Source organism: Aplidium turbinatum, chromosome 6 (assembly GCF_918807975.1).
Source record: "Aplidium turbinatum chromosome 6, kaAplTurb1.1, whole genome shotgun sequence".
Lineage (NCBI taxonomy): Eukaryota > Metazoa > Chordata > Ascidiacea > Aplousobranchia > Polyclinidae > Aplidium > Aplidium turbinatum.
In genome coordinates, this window is record NC_137477.1 from 7,309,778 (window position 1) to 7,330,462 (window position 20,685).

At 38.5% G+C, this 20,685-nt stretch overlaps 2 protein-coding genes across 2 annotated transcripts; both read right to left on the minus strand.

Moving 5' to 3' along the window:
• Nucleotides 1–759: 759 nt before the first annotated feature.
• LOC145772365 (uncharacterized) lies at nucleotides 760–4,655 on the minus strand. The gene is made up of 6 exons (XM_082584244.1): nucleotides 4,508–4,655; nucleotides 3,340–3,533; nucleotides 2,701–2,887; nucleotides 2,036–2,176; nucleotides 1,378–1,619; nucleotides 760–795 (listed from the first exon to the last, which is right to left on the minus strand). The coding sequence occupies exons 1-6, from the start codon at nucleotides 4,653–4,655 to the stop codon at nucleotides 760–762; spliced, it is 948 nt and encodes a 315-aa protein (XP_082440370.1).
• A 10,554-nt stretch (nucleotides 4,656–15,209) lies between these two features.
• Nucleotides 15,210–20,302, minus strand: LOC145771883 (uncharacterized). Its single transcript, XM_082583635.1, has one exon. It carries the CDS (start codon nucleotides 20,300–20,302, stop codon nucleotides 17,009–17,011), a length of 3,294 nt encoding a protein of 1,097 aa, XP_082439761.1. The 3' UTR covers nucleotides 15,210–17,008.
• Between the last annotated feature and the right edge of the window lie 383 nt (nucleotides 20,303–20,685).

Here is a 20,685-nt window from a genome sequence, read left to right on the forward strand (position 1 = left end):
AAGCGGCCTTAGCGAGACGAGGGAAACAAAATTTGGATTTTTTTTTTTGCTAAAACGCATGTTGTACACAATGACATCACGCTGAAACAAAAAACTCGCAAAAAGTGAATTTGGGTTTCCCCGCCCTTTAAAATAGTGATTTGTTCACTAAAATAGTGAACATCTGGCAACCCTAGACTCAACGGGTGCAACCTATTTCGTCCCCTGAAAAGATTAAGAAAAAAAACAACATAGCCGAAGTTGCTGATCGGAATTGCCGCAAACATTTCAAATTTCTCTCGATCTTTTCAGGGGACGAAATTTGATTTTGTTACTCCGATTTCAGGGTACGAAATCGAGGTACGAATTTTTCAGGGGACGAAATAGGTTGCATCTAGACTCAACATAGCTTTATTTCCGAAAAATGCCCAAGAATGCATGATTTTATCCTTTTGCCATGCCACCGGACAGCACCATTTTACAGTAATATTCATACCCAAATTTTGAACATGCTCTCAGAATGCCCCAAATTCAAAGTAATTTTTCAAAATTTTCTGGGGGAGACCCCCACACCCCCCGCCGCTGGCTGTTGTCTTCGGCGATCACGCCGTCAGGCTTCCCCGCCGACCGTGAAACCACCCCCCTCCCCTTTCAAAATCCCTAGTTACGCTACTGAATTGGATCATTGTCATTGGGGCCGCAAATCATATTCCGCACAGGGCCCGAAATGCCCTAAGACCGGCACTGCCTTGAACTCTAACTTTAACAGATTGCTAGCTTTTATTTGATGAATTTTGTCAAATTCAAAGTGTGCGTCTATAAACAAAAACATCACAGGGTAACAAAATATGTAAAAAGCGACTAACATAAAATGTCAAAATATTTTGAAGGGCAAGCACCACATATCATTTGTCTAACTGTTCGTTTCATAAGATCTTGAATTTTGCATTGCTTATTTTCCCTTTTTAAAAGGAAACTTGTGCTCTCCAAAATGTTTTTATAAAACCCCCACTGGCCCAGTGGTTGGTGCATGTTTGCACAAAAAGACAAGAAACTACAAAAAAAACAAGAAACAAAAAAAATAATAATAAAATTTTGATTTGACCGATTGAAAATAGTAAAACGGCTTAAAATATTGATGACGAAATATAGTGTATTTCGAAAAAATGTTTCATTAAAATAATATGAAGGCCTACTCGGGGAGACAACAAAATTATTATAAAAACAATTCAAACAAACAACTGAAATACTGCAAAAAATATTGGCTGTCTTATATGACCAGCTAATTTTCTTTAATTTATACGCGATTTAAATAATTCGTATTTTCTAAATAGACGGTATAGAAGACCAATAATTCTTTTTATATTTATGTCTAAATGTCACAAATACCACTCTAACCAATAAAGCTAAGATACAAATAGCCAATCCCACACAACCTATCACCGAATTTCGAGTTTCGCTGGGATAGCTCCAGTTTTTCACAACTAGTCCTGACATTGCAAATACCAAAGTGGGATAGATGGTCAACGTATATCGACAGTATTTGTCAAAGACAAAGTTTTCCAACATGAACCAGGTTATGAACCAGGCGATAGCTATTGCGAGGATGACTGTACTTGCATTTTGCATTGATATGGTACCTGCAAAGGAAACTGTTATCAAAAATGTAATCCTGACGTTCAGTGAGCTCTCAAACTGACAACATCCAAAATGATTCATTGCGATCTTTGTGTTTTTGCCGTTGGTGTGTTATTTTCCTTTTTAGCGTTTAGGGTATGGACAGCTTTATCGGATGCAATATGACCAATGATCAAATAAAAGCAAAAGACAATAACTCAAGTTAAAGTGATATTTGAACTCCGCAAGTTTTGAAGCAGTTTGACAAGCTTCATCTCGACATAACATATGAAGTAGCTGATTAGCTTATATTGAAAATAGTAAATATCAAAAATGTCGCATGATTTACAAACACATCAAGACTGCACAAATGAAAAGAAGCGAAACATCGACAGATAACAGACACTACATATAGAAAATTCTTTCGAAGCTAACATACCTCGTAAAGATGGTGTATGTTTGTTCGGACTATCATGATATAACATGACAACGTTAAGATTCAGCAAGCTGGCACAAGTGATCCAGCTTGACAAGACAGCAAGTCCATTGTGTACCACGATCCGAACGAAATACAACATAACTGAAAATCAACGTTAAGTTTTCATAAAAAATATGTGTAAACGCAATGCACAGATCTTTGGTTCTCATTTACATCTTTTTTTACAAAATCTTCTTTTACAAAATCTTTTTTTTACAAAATCTTCTTTTACAAAATTACTCCTATCCACACGAGAAAGTATTGGTAGAGAAACAATACATCTACCCTTCATTTTATTTTACACCATTTGTTTTGCATAAATGTTTGTTGCTACTATATTCACTATAAACAGGACCATTGTGAGGATATTTTGGACCCAATATCAGTGGGAACTATGGGCCTCAAGTAAAGACACTTTTAAGAACAACGCATCATGACAAAAACGAGCTGGTTTTTTCAAGTTCCTGGATCCCTTGGAAAGGTTACAGGTTCATAAAATCTTGGGCCCGGGCCCACAAGTATCCCCTGAATCCCCCTTTTCAACGCTACTAACTGTAAAATAAAGCAGACTAGCGGTTCTCAGTTGAACGTTTAGGTTTTGAGATTAGTTGAAAAACGAAATTTACCTTTGCAATGCTTGCTTAAGTATCTGACATCTTTATGAATAGCTTTGTACGAAACGGCCAGGCAATAGTATGAAGCAAATGTTGAAACGAAAAGAAGTGTTGCGGACAACTCGAATATTTCGCGATCAAATGCAAACAACCACCCGATTAAGCTGCCAAATACAAGAGTCCAAGAAAGAAGGAAAGACTGTGAATAAACAAGGGATTAGGTTGCATTAGGAATCGAACAAACCTGTGAGCCATGAATCAAGTTTTGTAGACTATAAATAGGCTACAGTGTGTTTGCAAGCATTTTAATACAAAAAAAAAACATTTATTGTGGCTTTATCTTTAGGTTAACGTGCAGAATTTGGTTTATTGAAACACAATTTAAATACAGAACTTTTTTCCATAAATTTGTCATAATGACGTCAGCACTGAACCGGCCTTCCTTAATGGCGGAAAAATTCCAAGCTTAAAATGTGTGTAGTTTAAAAAGAGTTTTTAAATGCTTTCTGCATACGGCCCTTAGAGCACTGTAAACAAAAAGCTCTAGGCTATCTATCTCCAAAAGCAAAATGAATTAACACCAATATATTTTCTTCAAATTATCGATTGGCAGCCTAACGGCATAGAAATAATATTCCTCGTCGATCTTACCTTAGGTAAAAGCGGATTTGTTCTAAGAATTGGGCTTCGGTGAGGTTTAAAAGTAAAAGATGCCACTATGTAGACTGCAGATAAAAAGTTCCAAAGATAGATCATCGGCCATAAAACAGAAAATACCCATCCAGCTGGGGTAATTTCTATTGGGTATTTGTTGCTCAAAAATTCCATGTTATAATTGTAAAGTTCTGAAAAGTAGTAAAAAGATTTGCAACTCGTCGATATATACATATAAATTAATTGAATTTCCAAACGTATAATTTTATACGTAGCCTACAAATGCCAAATTAGTCTGTATGTTTTAAACATTTTCGGTTGAAACTTGCCAATTGTAGTTCCGATAAAAGTAAGTAAAACAACAGTTCGATAAAAAAAAAACAGGGATTCATAGTATATGAATCCCTGAAAAAAAACTATCAAAGAAATTTACCAGGATAGCAAATATTCGTGAAACGTTTGTGAGACATTTTGGGGCATGAGCATGTATCAAGACACGCAAAGAAGAAACTGGACATGCGCCATTTTGGTTTAAAGTTCATGTTGCAAAAAACTCTTTGTACGTAGGCTACGTAAGTTATTTTGATAATTTCACGTTGTTCTAATCAGAAGCAAAGATGCCTTTGATTTGAGGGAATTTAGCTTTCAACTTCTATGATACGAGTGAAAGTCGAGTCTTGGTTATACAAGTGGTTATAAGCTACGGTTTCTTAAATGTTTAGATTAAGTCATAGTTTTACTGTGATAGGCCTACTAATGATTCTTTAGTACCTAACTTATTTCTTTTTTAACACTATTTTCTTTTATAGGCTTGAAAGGGCTATAGCCTATGAAATAGCTGAAGACGTTCGCTTATTGTTTTTATAATGTTACATGTAGTGACAGTGTTGTTGCTTATAGTTATGTCTGTTTATGGTTTAAAAAAAGTAACCTCTCTACCCAAATTGTACCTCATGTATGATGTTTAATTGGTTGTTTGTGGGAATTTTTTTACCGCAAACTGCGAAAGCTATTTTGAAAGCTCAATCCTGGAAATTTTGCAAAGCTGACTTATTGTTATCATAAATTCATGTCAAGCAATTCATTATTATGAGCCGTGTTGATTAATTATTATCAATAGTAATGTTTGACGATTTTTGTCTATAAGACAATAAAAATAACCTACCTGGAGCAAGGAGCTTGACATTTTTTCCGAAAGTGTTCAAATTCACAGGGATGCTGTTTAGAAAAGCAAAAATTGCAGCACTGGTCACTGCAAGCAAAGCAACTATCCCCAGGCAGACAGTTCCTATTTTGTTTGCTTGACTTTGCATTGTCAGATGTAACCAGGTTGCTACTCTATTTGTATTAAAACAGTGATTTCTCAACGTCTAAAAAAGATATATGGATGCTTATGTTAGCCCAGTAGCTAATAGGCTAAAGGATTACAAGAACTCGTTGTTCAGTTTGACCTGGATGGAGATGATTAAAAAATTAAAGCAGGGGCCATACTCCAATTGTAATAGTTCTCGGAGCGCTGCAGATAGGCTACGGTGATGGCTGTCCCTCGTCTTCGCAATAAAAAAACGCTAACGATTTGCAGAATTTAAAACAGTTTGGTCAAAATTGCAAGTCTTAATGGTCTTATCGGCTGGACTGAATACTAGTGCCTCCCCACGTCCCATTCCGTGACTAGAACCTACAAATTACTGTTCAGAATAAATGAACCTTACTATAATATATAGAGCCTCCACCCAGATGATAGCCTACAGCTTCAGGGGGCTACAAAAACGGCTTTGCCTCCAACAAGTAAGCTACAGACGACTCGCAATGCTGTAGCTCAAGCCAACCTACATCGACTTAAAGATCTGCCGCGGCCCGTCTGCTAATGTTCATTCACAAAATCTGCAATTGTGGATCATTATAGGCTACCAGCCTAAAACAAAAAAACCGCAGAAAAACAGCAACTAGGCCTAACTTAAAAGTGTTTTATTTCGCCTCAAAATAAAGTGCAATCAAACGCTATGTAGGCCTAACTACACATTTGAGAGGCCAATCGGTCAAGGTAAGGTTACGGTATTTGAAACGTTGAAGTTATCAACATATTTTTTCAAATATTTTCATTTCTTTTTCGTCTAAACTAAATTGAAAGAAAGTAGTTAGTCATGAAAACAGACCACTCTTCAGCAACCTATCTTACGGCGCAAGTGTAGCCTACAATGTTGAGTCCAGATACGAAGCAGCAATTTAAATCAACCCTAGATGCCAAGCATTTTAAAGAAAAGTGCCTTTTACAGTAGACTACCGTAGTTTATTTTTATCAAACGGGTTTTATATTGACCATTCATCTGAATTCATCTTCCATACTTAAGCATCGGCCTATCCGAAAGATCTATATTTATGCTTAAACAAATAGGCAGCAAATTTTTGCACTGCTCGCCTGTCCTCGCTTTTTATCAAAACCACTACATCAACAAATAAACCAAACGGTTTGTTATCGTAGTCGCGATAACCTGGAAAGCAAAATCCGTCATTTTTACATTGACGGATTTTGGTATCTGGGCTAGGTTTTCAATGAGTAGGCTAAGGAAGATGATGACTAAAGACCTTAATCACAATCTCGCAGTGTTTGTTGGATTGTGATTTAGAATTTCGATGGTAAGGTTGCAATCCAATAGGTAGGCTATTTCTAAAATATGAACTGGGTTTAAACGTACGTAGTCTAGCGTACTGATGGTATAAAGGCATATTTTAGAATAGGCATAGCCTACAAAATAGCCTCTTCTTCAAATGATATCGTGAATCTGATGGGTTTGCAGAACAGACACATTGTGGCAACGGTTTCAAAGTTGGCAATGCTGTCGACGCCGCTTTGTGAATTTGGCCTAAGTTTTAAAATTCACAAAAAATGTAGGCCATGCGAACGCACTGTATTTAAAGTACCGGTAGCCTATATGTTGTTTTTCAAGTTCTCGGGCCATCTGGAAATATTCCGGGCGCCTAAAATTATCCCGGCCCCTGGCCCAAAAGTGCCTCCCGTTAACGCCACCTCCTAGTGCCTACCACATTATATGACAGGGGTCCATAACCTTTGTGGCTTGAAATTACCAATCAGTTCTCGTACTCCCTCTTATAATGACTAAAAAGTAGCTAATTGCCTCTTAACTTACAATTTGGAAAATTGGTTAAAACTTCAACAAACAAACATAGCTTGTCACGCCCTTTTACAAAAGAAAATAAATAATCCTGATGATTAGGCATCTACGCATCACCTGGGAGCATGTCTCGCCGCTGCTCAGTGATGCGTGCACGCCTGGTTAAGAACCCCTGTCATATGATGACTCTGAAAACCACGATGACTCTGAAAAAAATAGGTTATTCCTGGTAGTTTCGCATACTTGTAGAGGCTCTTGACGGAGGGCCGGTTACCAAGATTGACCGAGTGTTTTTGATTGTTGTTAAAGTGTTTTTGCCGGGAAATTATTCTATCCGTAGGTGCCGCTGAATGGAGAGCAGTCCTTATAATGCGTTGCACAAGCGCACAACTTGCACCGCACGATCTTGAGTCGAGCGCGCAACCACTGAGCTAACGGGGCGGACTGCATATTGCGCTGGAAAAAATACAATTGGAAACACGCCAAAGCTTCATGCAATGTTGTTAAGTTAAATACGCCTACGGTAGTCTTCCAACAACACAATTTGAGTAGAAAGGTAACTTTTTTAATGTCTTTCAACGAGGTTTAGACATTACATAGCAGGCCAGTAATGTAAATCTTGCTGCAGTTCAAATCCAACTCGTGCTGCAATCCATAAAAGTAAACGCTTAAATTTATCTAGATTTAAATTTCATGACTAAATTCACTGCGGCTATAACGGGTCACTCAAAAAAAAATTGTGACTATTTTCTGCATAGGTCAACACGCCGGGACCTCGAAATAGTTTATTTGTAAACAAACAGCCAAAGCCTGAAATGGCACAGCAAAATAAACACACAGAAACGAAATGCTCGCGATTGACGTCTGATTAAGTAAGATCAATCCAGACAGCAAAATCCGTCTTTTTCACATTGATACGTCTGCAGACGTTGTATCAATGTAAAAATGACGGATTTTGCTGTATGGAAAGTTGATTGAGAGGATGGACAAAGTGCAGTTATTCTATCCATAAAATAACAACACTTGCAAACGACAATTATATGACGGACTCTATATTACTTATAGCGCAACCACCTTCAAGAGCTGTCTGCAACAATAAACCTTTGAGGTTTTGTGATTTTAGACACAGGCACGCAATCCTGCAGGTAAGAGCTAATTTAAAGCTTGCATATGGTTGAAATGCAATGGAAAAAAGTCAATGAATTTTCTTACAGCCTTCTGCGGAAGGGATGACTTGCAATTCCATGAAAACAAATTTAAAAATCGGTTTGATCAAAAATATATCGCAATCATTGCCAATCAATAATAGTAGCCTACTACACATTACTCAAATACCACTGCCATGTTTTTTTATTTTTCAGTGGTATAAAGGCTGTAGCCACACAAAAGAATATGCAATAACTGGTACGAAAATTTATTGTGGTTCATATGCCAGCCATGTTATCCACCAAATCATGATTCAAAATTTTATAGGATTCTTTTAAGATATCAGTGTTTGAAATTTTAAAATTTAAAAGTTCATCCGTTTTAATCAAGGTTTTAATCCGAGAGACTTTCAATAAATCTACAACTAAAATAAGCAACAGAATCTGTTAAAAACTTGCTGCTAAAGATATTTTATGTATTTCCATAAAAATACATTTAAAGGCTGTTTCAATCAAACATATGACACAAGAAACTAGGGTATAAGAATAACAAAGTACTGAACCATGTTAGTACAATGCTTTGATTTTTCAATGCTGTTGATTTACACCTGAGATGATTTGCTTCAATCATTTCCAGCTGTATTTTGCAATAAAGTTTTTTTATTTTGCAAACTTAAAAAATTGATGGAGAATAAATCGCGACTTGTTGTAGAGCAAATGTTCCATTGTTCTAACGAGGTGGATTATAGCAATAAGCAGCTCTGTAAACTTCACCAATACCGATACGAGAAGAGCTCAGGCCAAGGGAAATTCATCGTGAAACTTCAGGCTCACCGTCGGGTTCTTTCTTTTTCGCTAGTTCTCTTTCTCTTCTAGATTTGATGCGTCTTGAAAAGTAAACTTTGATCTAAGAAAAAAAGAATAAAAGTTTTTAGTTTATTCGGATATATTGCAGATAAATGAATATTGCGTTTGGCTTGAATAGCTGATGGTGTAAAATCACGCTGCACGAAGCTCAAAGGAACGAGAGCAACGTGCAAGAGCAAACGAATAAGTTGAGGTGTGAAGATTCTTGTGATGTGTCGCGCAAAATGCTCTAATAGCAAATATGATTGCTTTACACCAGGGCCGTTATGGGGATAATTAAGGCCCGGTACCAATGAGATCCTCGGGTCTCAAATCAAGACACTCGTAAGAAAAACACACTATATCCAAAGAATACGTGGTAGTTTCTTTAAGTTTGAGGACCTCTTTTTTACTGCTACTAACCTAACCTATATGTCACTCAGTATCATTCTGCAAGTCGATGTTCAACTTATGGACTTGAAATTTGTAAAGAATGTGTAAAAGAGCTTTTTGGAACCAGAAATAAGCATAAAAGAATTCTGTTGTTAGGGTCATGCCAGCACATTAAATACCATTTGAGTGTACAAAATAACGCAAGATATTTTATCACAACAGAATTGAACTATTCTGCTTCGGAAAAACAACTAGCAAGATATCGAATATATCTTAATTTGTGGTGCAAGATCACAGAAAATAATGAATTAATCATTAACAGATCCCATCTTTCACGATAGTACTACAAACTGCCCAGCACAACATCAAGATTCCAAGATAATGCGCATTAGGCGCCGTTAACTCCGTTTAAAAGAGTTTTTGATTACGTTTAATTACATGGTGATAAGATTGATAGCCGTAAGAAATGTTGTAACACTACGACGTTAGATATGCACTATGCAGGTTATACCAACAACGATTACCACCATCAAATGAGTAAATAAACTAACGTTTGTTCTAAAAAAAGCTGTTTTTAGCACAGAAATCAAGCTGTTCAAAGCAAAAAAAAGTTTAGAACATGCTCAGGCCAAAAAATAAAGTCAGTGATAGTTTCTCAAAAGCGTATCATCAGTCTTCTGCATCTTTGCAAAGTCAGAGATTTGCTGTACGTAACACAAACGTTAACGAAATCCTTTTCAGCGTTGTTCAGGCGCTGGTTACACTACCGACATCACTATTCGCTACAATGGACAATTTAAGGCTGTTCCAATGTACGGTTATGCTACTTTCTCACTTTTTACCCGGCCAGTAAAAATTGTCGTTCTTACATCGTTTTAAACGTCGTCAGACGTTTTGAAATTGTATAAAAAAGATTAACTTTTGCTGGCTGGGTAATTGATTGTTGTGAAGTTATCTTTTGTAACGAAATACGACAATTCAGAAAATGTTCACTCCCTCAGGATGCACACCCTGCAGCAACTTCTTATTATAGCAGTAGTCTACATAAAATAGCTAGGTAAACGTCATACTTAAGCGAATCCAGAAGAAACACGATCAAGAGTATGGATTGTTTGAATAAAATAATATGACGCCCTTAGTAGAGGAATTGTTGTATGACGATATATAGGTTGAGGCCCAACGTCATATTTGGTATCAAAGGAGTGATAAAAATAACGTTATTTGATGTCTGAACAGCCCTTGAGCTTAATTCGTACTCACCAAAGCAAAGTAATACAACTCAGCCAGAATAAGTTTCCTCTTGTAACGTTCTTCATACTTGATTGAATTGAAAAAACCATAAGCAATTCAGCAGCGAGAAACGATCGATTTTCGTAAGTCAGTGCTTAACAACAGAACACCACCACAAAAAATCACTACCTCGGCTATAAAATTTGATGTAAACAACTTGTAATCTTAGTTTTTGCCTGCAGAATTAAATACCAGTGCTTGAGTAAAAACAATCTTGAAACGTGTAGATTGCTTATTTGTGTCCAGACTGAAGCCAGGTGCCATTACTCGGCTCTCGTGGTGTGGACTTGAGCAACGCATTTGAATAAAAGCTCTCCACTCAGCAGCACCTAGTAGATGGAACAACTTACAGACAACATCACTTCAACAATCGGAAAACTTCACTCTGTCAATCTCGTTAACCGGCCCTGCGTTAGTAGTTCAAACCCTCTTCAAGTATGCAAAACTGCTAGGAATAAGCTATTAGAAGTTTTCTTTGTCTGAGGATAAAGATTCAAATCAAGGCACCGATACAGGCGATACTAACGAAAATAAGGTAGCAGAGTCGTTGAAGCAAATCACTATTCGTTAGCGGCTACTTCACACTGACAACCTGTTAGCCTATAGAATAGGTAGAGAATTGGAGCAGCAGAGACTCCTCAACTTTTCAAAGTCGCCTGGGATATGGCAACACTGGTGTAGGATAGGTAAGCTACTGGGTAGGCTATGTAACAAAAGTTTGTAGCCTACCTACCGTAGGATTTACATTTAGGATCACGCTGTGAAATTAAACGAAAAATTGTGCAAGCTACCCCAGATGCTTAATTTTATATGCCATTTTAGCTGTATTCTTAATGTCTCACAAAATCAGTTCAGTATCGCCATGTTGCCAACCACCATATCGCCATGTTGCCAACCTCCTCGTGGTGAGTCCTGGTAATTCATATTAATGAAGCGAATGGCAACAATCAGAGACCGCAACTCACATGGCACCTAGGGTGGTAAAAGGATAAACCCTCGGCCCCGGTGACCAATGAGAGAAATTTATCCTGTTGCCGGTACTATCAGGCATCGCCCCAGGTAGACTTCGTAGGGAAAACCACGTACGTAGTCTGGTCCTACAAGCTATGTCAAGGGATGACCACCTCCTCAACCAGATTGTTTTAACCTCGCACTCCCAAAAGCCCCAGCGCTTGAAATCTCGACGCCCGTTCTCCCGACATGCTGCAGCTATGTGCAAATCGAACTTCCACATTTCCGAAGTTTGGAACCGTGAATGGAGAGAAGTTGCGAGACCAACCCAATTCACGGTCCTTCCCAATACCAACACCCCACCTGGAGCAGAACTACCCCGGACGGAATGGGTGAAGCTCAATCGCCTGCGGACTGGAGTGGGCCGTTTTAGCAGCAACATGTTCCAGTGGGGCTTCGCCGACTCACCATCTTGTGCGTGTTGCTCAGATTTTCAAACTGCACACCACATTATCTATCAATGTCCTGTATACCGACCACAAGATAGACATGTGGACCTAACAACGCTCGATGAATACACAATCCATTGGCTGCTGCGCCTGGATGTAACAACGTGATCTGTGGCGGCCTCAAACGCAAGAAGAAGAAGTTCAGTTGTGCAGCAGAAAAAGCTAGATTACTGAATAAAACTCATCATACCCTGGGTTCGGTGAACAAAAGGAATAGCTTAATAGCCTGGTTAACGGTCAAAAGCCTGCGTTTCAGTGGTTCAAAAGATAGGCTTCTAAAGCCGGCCAACACTAGGGCTGGTACCCAAAAGCCATTTACTCACGCGAAGGAAATGATGCGACCAGAACCAATTCAACACCAAATCTCTAACCGTGATGTAAGGATCGCACGCAATAGGAAGTAACCAAATTTGCATAATAAAAAATTACCAACTGTTCATCCAACATGTAGTAACATACCAGAGAGCAAAATCTGTCGTTTTTACATCGCTTGAACGTCTACAGACCTTAAATCAATGTAAAAATGACGGATTTTGCCGTCTGGAATTGTGCTGAGCTAAACAAACATTTTCTCCTGTTCTGATTCGTTGTGGCCAAGTCGTTAAGTGTTAAAGGAATGCTCTGCACTCCTAATTAACCTACTGTATTTACAAGAGACATTAGGATTTAATCAGTTTACAATCTCTGGTTACCAAATCTTGTTCAACCGAGCTTGAGCGAAGAAAAACAACACATTTTGTCACAATAGCTCCCTCAAGTTGCAGCTCAACTCTCAACACTTTACTCACGTGAGGTCGCTGCAGAGCAAACATTAAGCGATTAGAAATAGAACGAACAGATCACGCAATGCTAGCTAAGGCTTCAACTAACAAAATTAGCTCTTTTCCATCGTTTCAACGTCATTACACGATGTAACAAATAAACAACAACTTCTGCTTGCTGGGATGGTTGGCGGAAGGTGCATAGTTACATAATTATAAAATAACTGCGTAACGTTGTCATGTACAGTATTCCAACCGCCGTATTCCAAACGTACCAAAGAAATCTGCTACAGCAACACAAATGTAAAAAAAAATTAATGACGTATTACAGAAAATCAGGTAAGAGATCGTGTGGCAAAAATTGTAGCTGCTGTAGAATACAAGCCGTAAAAAAATACATGAACTTGGGCGTATATTTCTCGGGCAGCCGAGTGCAGAAAGAATTGATATACACCGTGTTTCGCCCATGAGGTTAGGCTCGTCAGTATCACACCACTAATTGTGGCTTTGTGCTGATAGCTAGGAAGAACGCTCCCTTCTTCACAACTTGGGCAAAGCAGTTATGCATCCCAAATTAGGCTTTTTATGATGCAACAGAGCTTACGATGCTCAAGGAGGCCACGTACCTCAGGAAGTTGGGTCTCAATATAGCAGAAGGTTAGTCCACGTAAATTGCATCAAATTCTTGTGTCAATAGAAGTTAGAAACAACAATCTGTCGTCAGCCTACAACCTAACGCAATTATGTATAAAAGGTATTTAGTGTATTGACAATCCTCCAGTCATCATGTTAGGATAGCCCCGGACGGAATGGCCCGTTTCGGTGAGTCCGATCCCTTAACAGGGGATTTTTTCAATTTTTTTTTTAAATTATCGGGTACCGTAGCCTAATTATCATTGCCGTTTTAGGGTTAGGGGTTAGGAGTTAAGGTTAGGGGGTAGAAGTTAGGAACTCACCGAATCAGACTCACCGAATCGGACTCACCGAATAGTAGCAGACCCAGCCCCGGAGATATCATGTAAATTATGACTGTTTTGCGACATTGCCTGAAAGTAATAAGTTTACGACGTGACAACTGACAATATTGGTAAAATTTATACAAAATAAGCATGCCTAAGCCTCTCCTGTCAAAATTTAAAAAAGTAGCATATCTGTAGGCTAAGTCGCTATTTTCCAAATTCGACGCTTTTAAATTGCACATTCCTGGCAAGACATTGATGGATTAGGCTACATGCAAAAAACTACAAAAAACAAATGTAGCAATTTTGGGATCTGTTAGAAGACCTGATTCTCGTTTTAAAGGCCTACTAAATGAAAATTTCAAACAGGAATTAAGCATTAAAATGCGTAAACTGAACATCAAAGAATATATACATTTCAAGAAAAATTACAGAAAAAAAATGTTTTCAATGGCGCTGGCAAGGCCCAAAGTTTCATTTTTTTCAAAATAACCAAAAGTGCAAACACTGCTCGAGAATACGTCACAAAAGACAGCAATAACAAAAGCCACGTTACCACATCTGATGTTTTGATGTTGAAATCTGATGTTTTGATGTACAATTGTACATACATACTTATACATAGCCTGCAGTAACAATTATTGCGAGATCAGCTGATTGCTAGTCTCCAGTGACGCAGACTGTACAGTCACACGCTTCGCTACTCAAGCCCAATCTCGTTTTGAAAGCTCTGACAAAAGCACGCGCGCAATGGTGGTCAGACCGCAATGGAGCAAAATTTTATTGAAATCGTTTTATGGTAGCATGTTAAACAGAAAGAACGTGGAAAGTCGCCAAGTCAGGTTTTTCCTTTAGTATTCCTTTAAGACTGATTTTCTGAAATAACAACTCCCGCAGATATGGGTGCAATTGCAAGTTTTTCCCTGCGGATACGAGACAAAGGGTTGTCTCAGAATATTCTGGAAACTCAAAATCAATTTGGTCAACTCTGATCTACACTTCTACAGCTTATCTGGCCCAAAACGAAAATCATATTATTGTGTAGCCTACGACAACCACCTCATGGTGATGACTGGAAACAGTTCCTGAAATCAACATTTAGATAAAACATAAACGTTTGAAGCAAATTTGGTTAGGGAAAAATCGAAATTCTGGTCTATAAAACCCCATGCCAATTTTTTGATAAAAAAAAATCAAGACGTATGTTCTTTGCTGCGTTTAACCTTATAGATGGTGGTTAAATAATTATAAATAAATTAAGACAACGGAAAGGCAGGTAAGTCAGAAGAGCCAATCTGGTGATTTCCGACTGTTGGTTTAAAATCATACAACATGATTTTTGAAGCTCTATCTGCCTTAATAAGCTTTGAAGATTATAAAGAAACAAATTTAATATGTTTCACTAAGAAACTTGAGAACCCCAAGCGGTTTTGCAGAGCTGAACTTCTGATACAAATTCGTCCAAAACCCTTGATATCTCCATCTAGCAACACGCCTTTTTAAAAGAAATTAATGAATTTATACACATTCTGCTGAAAGCAAACCTTTTTGAAAGAAAGAGTTAATTTGAAATAAATCTAGAAGAAATTTCGCGTCGCAACCAAGTATTTTAAAACGGTCCAACAAAGATTTACCTTACAGCTGCACTCGTATCAGGAAGCTTGAATCGCATTGATCTCAGCTTACTGCCGATATCAGTTACAGCCAGCTTTATTAAGGCTTAAGAGTTTTCTTATAATTTTGCGATTATAACAGCATTGCAGTACCGGCAATCATCTGTCAATACCTCAATGATTGATAACTTTTCAAGCTCAACTACAAATTCCTTGTACAAATCGTACCGTACCGTCTTTCCCATGTTATAAACATTTGGTAGCGTGATTAAAAAAATCTGTTGCAACGAGTTGACTGACAGATTACCGTAAGAATGTGAGCATACGATAGCCTAGAGTTGAGCCTGCACAAATATCAAATATCCTCAACTCCATATAGCGATATTTAATCGCACTATAGCAGCTCTAGCCATCCTCTGGGACGTGATATATGATATTCGAACAGCCACATAACGCGCAAGCTTCGAAAATGCTTATTTAAAATCATCTGTAACTATTGCAGCAGTGGAAAGCCATTGGGCCAATTACGCGAGTAGCCTCCCCCAGGCAAGTAGGCAAATTCAACGTGGCAGCTAATGGCAATTACGACACTTTGCATATCAGTTTACAACATTTTGCCAGTTACGGAAAATCTTATGTGAAATTTTACGTTTTTAATCCAGTATATTGCTCTCGCTTTAAACTACATATACATTTATGGTGCATTGCAAATGCAAGTACAAATCTGCCATTAGATACCGTACGGTACTCAATTCCTAAGTTTATTGTTTATAGGTTTAGCATCGGTGCCTAGACTGTAGACATGTGTGGCGATGGATTAGTGGAAGATCGTGATGATCAAAAACATCCGAGTCTACTCTTAAACTGAGAAAGCATTTTGAAGATAGATCCCATCAACGTCAGATAATGGTCAATGTAATATGCAACCAAGTTTAAACCCATCCAATACTGAGAAAGCATTCTCTGTAGGAGTCGTAGAAGGGATTGATTTTGTATAAAATTACGCTTAAAACCTAACGCTTGTTTCGAGGCTAAACACGAAAACTAGTGCTTGTCTGGGGTGTTCTGTTCATCGCTTGTGGCAAACGCAGCTTCATAATTGCAGATGGCACTTTCAACAAAATCAACAACATGAAACAACAACTGTTTGAAACCAAATCATTAAAATGCCAGTCCAATTGGTGTCAGGTTCAATGCAACTTGCTAAAAGCTGGATCCGCAAAGTGTGAAAAAAACAAAACTTTGGACACAAATACCTGTAACATTAACAATCAACATTACTGGCGATTCCAACTGCATCAAGATAGCAATTAAGGGTAAAACACAGATATTAGACAGCAGAACGCCCATGCATTGCATCAGTAACGACAAGAAGTGAATCTTAAAAACGTAATTGTGGGCAAAGCCTTCAAACCCAGCTGGCAAAATTGGTCATTTTTGCGTTGATTCAGCAGCTACAAGCGCAGCATTGATATAAAAATGGGCAACTTTGCTGGTGGGTGATGCTAACACGCAACTGGAACAAACAATCATATAATTTTGTGAACAATGATCGGTTTTAATCGCTTACTGTTGGAAAATTGCACCAAAGATTACCTTTTGCAATCACTGAATATTATCGGGGAGTGACCGGGAAAGGAAATAAAACAGGGAGTGACCGGAAACCGTACTCATTGAAAAATTTTGACTTCGAAAAGTTTTAATGTCACCTTCACTCATCACATTTTGCAGAAAATAAGCATCATTAGATACACAACTACAACCATTTCTTCAACGCCACTTTTGCATTGACTTTACGTTTGTAGACAAACGCCGCTGGATAGATAGTTTTCACGAGCTGTAGCACCCAGGGTTTTCAAAGCTTTAAAACAGTAAACAATGTAGTTGCCACCGTAGTGATGCATTGTGCGTGGTAGTGATATTCAGCTATGTACACAAATCACCATCGTAAATATGCGCATACAATAAACAATACACAATACACATTTTGTACAAATAACCAAGTTCAGAGATATCACACAGATAACGATGAGATGGAAAAGTTTTTTCGTTCGGTCAAATCAAGTCACTGCAATGTCAACTTGATCTTACGTGCCAACAAAGGACGCGAGTCGCATTGTTTAACAGCGGATTGCGCCGCTTCAACGTTGGGAAACGAAACAACACCGTCTCCTGTTGGTTTCCCATTGTTGTTGTACATTAACCTCACAGAGTCCGGTAAAGGGTCAAAACCATTGAAGAACTCGAGAATGTCTTCTCTCGTAACTTTGAAAGACAAGTTGCTCATTTTAATGGTTTTAAAGAAACTTGTACTTATCGGCGGTGGAGGTCTGGTAAGCGGAAACCGTGCCGCAAAATTTGGAGGTGGAATAGGTGGAAATCCAAATGGAGGATCCATCATGGGGCGAATTGGCATCCGCATGATGTCTTCTGAGATTTGAGCTGGAGGAGGCAGAACCATGTCAAGTGGGGAAACAGAGGGAGTACCTAAAGCATTTAAGCCAGGTGGTTTGAAAAGATCACCTTGGATGCTTGGTGGAGGTATTCTGGGATTAAAAGGCTGGCGGAGACCAGCCAAAGGAAATTGTGGTAGTGATGGGGGAGGAAAGTGATCTTTGGGATGGATTTTGTTAAAAATGGTTTCTGCTTTAGAATGAGAACCACTTTTGGCAGTGGAAGGATCTGGATTGCCATTAGCTTTAGAAAAGGCTGAGTTAATGTCAGGGGGATGGAGCGAAGAATGCAGTTGGTTAGCTTGGATGGTTGTGAGTCCCTGCCTGCCTTCAATGTCCTTTTCCATAGCATGAGTGGAAAGTGGAAGAACACGAATTTCTTCACCATGAAGCTTTGCATTTCCGTGTAAATTAGCAGCTTTAACACATTCTTCTGGGCTTTGCAGTTCTATATAAACATCGCCTTTGCACTTCCCTTCAAGGTCACGTAAAATCATAATACGATTAGGCACAAACTTTATGCTTCCTAAAAGTTGGACTATATCTTCTTCCAATGTCAGAGGAGGTACATTGCCAATGCATACACAGGTCATCTTATCATCCAAGATTCTCTTGGTGAAAAAGCTGTCCTCATGCTTCTTAGTGATCTGAGGCTGAACAACAGAACCATCAAACGTTGGGACATACGGACCACCCGCACCTTTTGTGACTTTCTCATAAATTTGTGATAAAGTTGTAAAAGTAGCTACTTTAACTAAAACGTTTCGACCCATAAGCTTTTTATCATCTTTCAAAGCTGCTTTTGCTGCATCTTCCTTTGAAAGAAATTTGATAAAAATGTGTCCAGTGCGACGGTCATCATTAACACGGTTAATAAACTGGATACCATGTTGCGGAATAGTAATACCATGAAAAAAATCTCTTATGGCATTTTCGGTTACATTGTATGGTGAATTTGCAACCCTGACGTACTCAGATTCAACTGCTGGTTCACTGGGTTGAGATTGTTGGAAAAGTAAACTATTTGCTTGTTTACTTGCACCGGGAACCATTGTTGGCATTGTCATAGGCAAAATGTTAGGGGGTGTTGGAGGAGGCAACATTGTTGGAGGAACAGAAGGGGGCAGTGGTGGGGGTGCCAACAAGGAAGGTTGAGATGGGTTCATAAAAGATGGTTTAGCCAGCATGAGACCCGGTGCTGAAAAACCTGTTAAAGCACCTTGTAAATTTGTTTGTATATGAGCCATGTTTGGTATAGCAAATGCAGGATTCACCATAGACATCGCTGTGTTGAAATTTAGTGCTGCAACCGAAGGTGAAACCACACTACCAGACGTACCGAGATTAGATGGAAAACTCAACACAGTGGATGGCGCAATTATAGTCTGTTGGCCAGTATTAACATCACTCGAAACAAACAATGTAGCTTCATTGTTATTGTCATCTTCAATGTCCATTTCTCCTGCTCCCAAAACTGGCTCATCTATGATTTCTGTCGGTTTTGTATTTTGCGTACCAACTTCAATTCTATTGCCCTGTTCACTTTCTTTGGACTCTAAAACTTTATTGTTATCATTTTTATTTCTTCGCAAACTTTGTGACCGTTCCAAAAGTTTTGCAGACTTGTTTTGTGCTAAAACCTGTTTTTCAATGTCCCGTCGTTTCCTATCCCGTTCTTCTTTTTCATGCTGTCTCTTCAACCATTCATCCATCTCTTTTTGCTTACGTAACTGATGGTCCTTTTTCCTCTTCAGGTCATCTTTTGATTTCTTATCATGTAGTTTTTTTGCTTGTTCCATTTTTTCACGATTCAAAGCTTCTTCTTTTTTTGCTTTGATGTATTTTTTGTGGCGACGAATTTGCTCCACCATATTTTGCTTAGACAAACTTACTACACGAACCTGCTTTCCATTTAACATGTCCCCATCTTTGCTTAATGCCTCCTTGTAGTTTGCATATGTGGTAAACTCAACATAAGCAGTTCCTTTGCAAACAGTGCCATCCATTTCAATGTATGTGCTTCCTTCTACGAATTTTAAACCAGCAAAGAAATCACCAACTAATTTATAAGTAGCAGAAGAGGGCAAACCACGAACTTCAACACAGTTGTCAGATCGCAGAGGTGAAAATGCCCGTGAGCGTTTTGGTGTCCCACTATTAGGAGAAGTTGAAGTTTGTGCTCGTTTTCTATTTGTGGAATTCTCTGAACCAGGACGAACCGTTTCACAAGCTTGTGAACTTGCAAGTAGCCATTGCCTTTCTGTCGCAGATGTAAGCTTCACAAAACGACTTCCAATATACTTTCTATCTCTCTTCAGACCTTCAACTTTGTCCACAGCGGAAGCAAACTTTACAAAACCCGTTCCTTTTTTTCTCCCCTTTTCATCCAACATAAATCGAATGGCAGTAACAGATAAGGGAGAGAAAAAATATATGATATCGGCCTGACTGACACTGAAAGGCATTCCTTTGATCTCAATGTGAACGTCGTTTGGATCCATCATATCAGCAGTGATTTTAGGGCTTGGAGCTTTAAACTGTCGTTGAGGAGCTTGATAGCTGGTGGTAGTGGACCTACTTGAAAGATTGGTTATAGGCGGCTCGGGGGGACGTTGCCCACGTAACTCTTCACATATCCGTTGGCTCCGTTCAATAACAGTTTTCATTTCAGTATGGCTACTAAGCATTAAGCGAACTTTCGCTCCACACAAATCTTGACCATCTTGTAACATTGCTCTTCTCGCATCTTCATCCGTTGAAAACAAAATAAAAGCAGTACCATCATCACCACCAATGATATGCACACCACCATCAGGAATTCTTAAACCACCAAAAAAATGTCTTATGTCAATAGTGCCAGCAGTTAGAGGCAGATTTTTCAATCGTATTACAACACCACTTGCCATTTCAATAGTATCAAACGGATCAACATACCTAAAAAACATAATATATACAAATCATAAAGAACGTAAACACTGCAACATTTGTGTATCTAGATTAGTAGCATATTCAATAACATCCATAACAAATACTGCAAAGAAAATGTAAAACCTTTACGTTTGCTATGCATACACTACCTCCTCCAGCATAAAGTAGTGTGTACAAAAGCAAACCCACACATACATATGTTTGCTTCAACTTATCTGAGACTAATAGAGTATAGTTATTAGTTAGTTCCTTAGGTTTCAACCTTCAGCCACAACTTAAATTAATGCAAACTAGCTAATCCATAGCAATGTTAGTGTACTATATCATAATGTGGGTCTGCTACTATTCGGTGAGTCCGATT

Coding starts and splice junctions, on each gene's coding strand:
- LOC145772365 (XM_082584244.1), bottom strand. CDS start 4,655: ATGCAAAGTCAAGCAAACAAAATAGGAACTGTCTGCCTGGGGATAGTT. Junction 3,534..4,507: donor TGTCAAGCTCCTTGCTCCAG/GTAGGTTATTTT, acceptor ACTACTTTTCAG/AACTTTACAATTATAACATG. Junction 2,177..2,700: donor CTTAAGCAAGCATTGCAAAG/GTAAATTTCGTT, acceptor GTTGATTTTCAG/TTATGTTGTATTTCGTTCGG.
- LOC145771883 (XM_082583635.1), bottom strand. CDS start 20,302: ATGGCAAGTGGTGTTGTAATACGATTGAAAAATCTGCCTCTAACTGCT.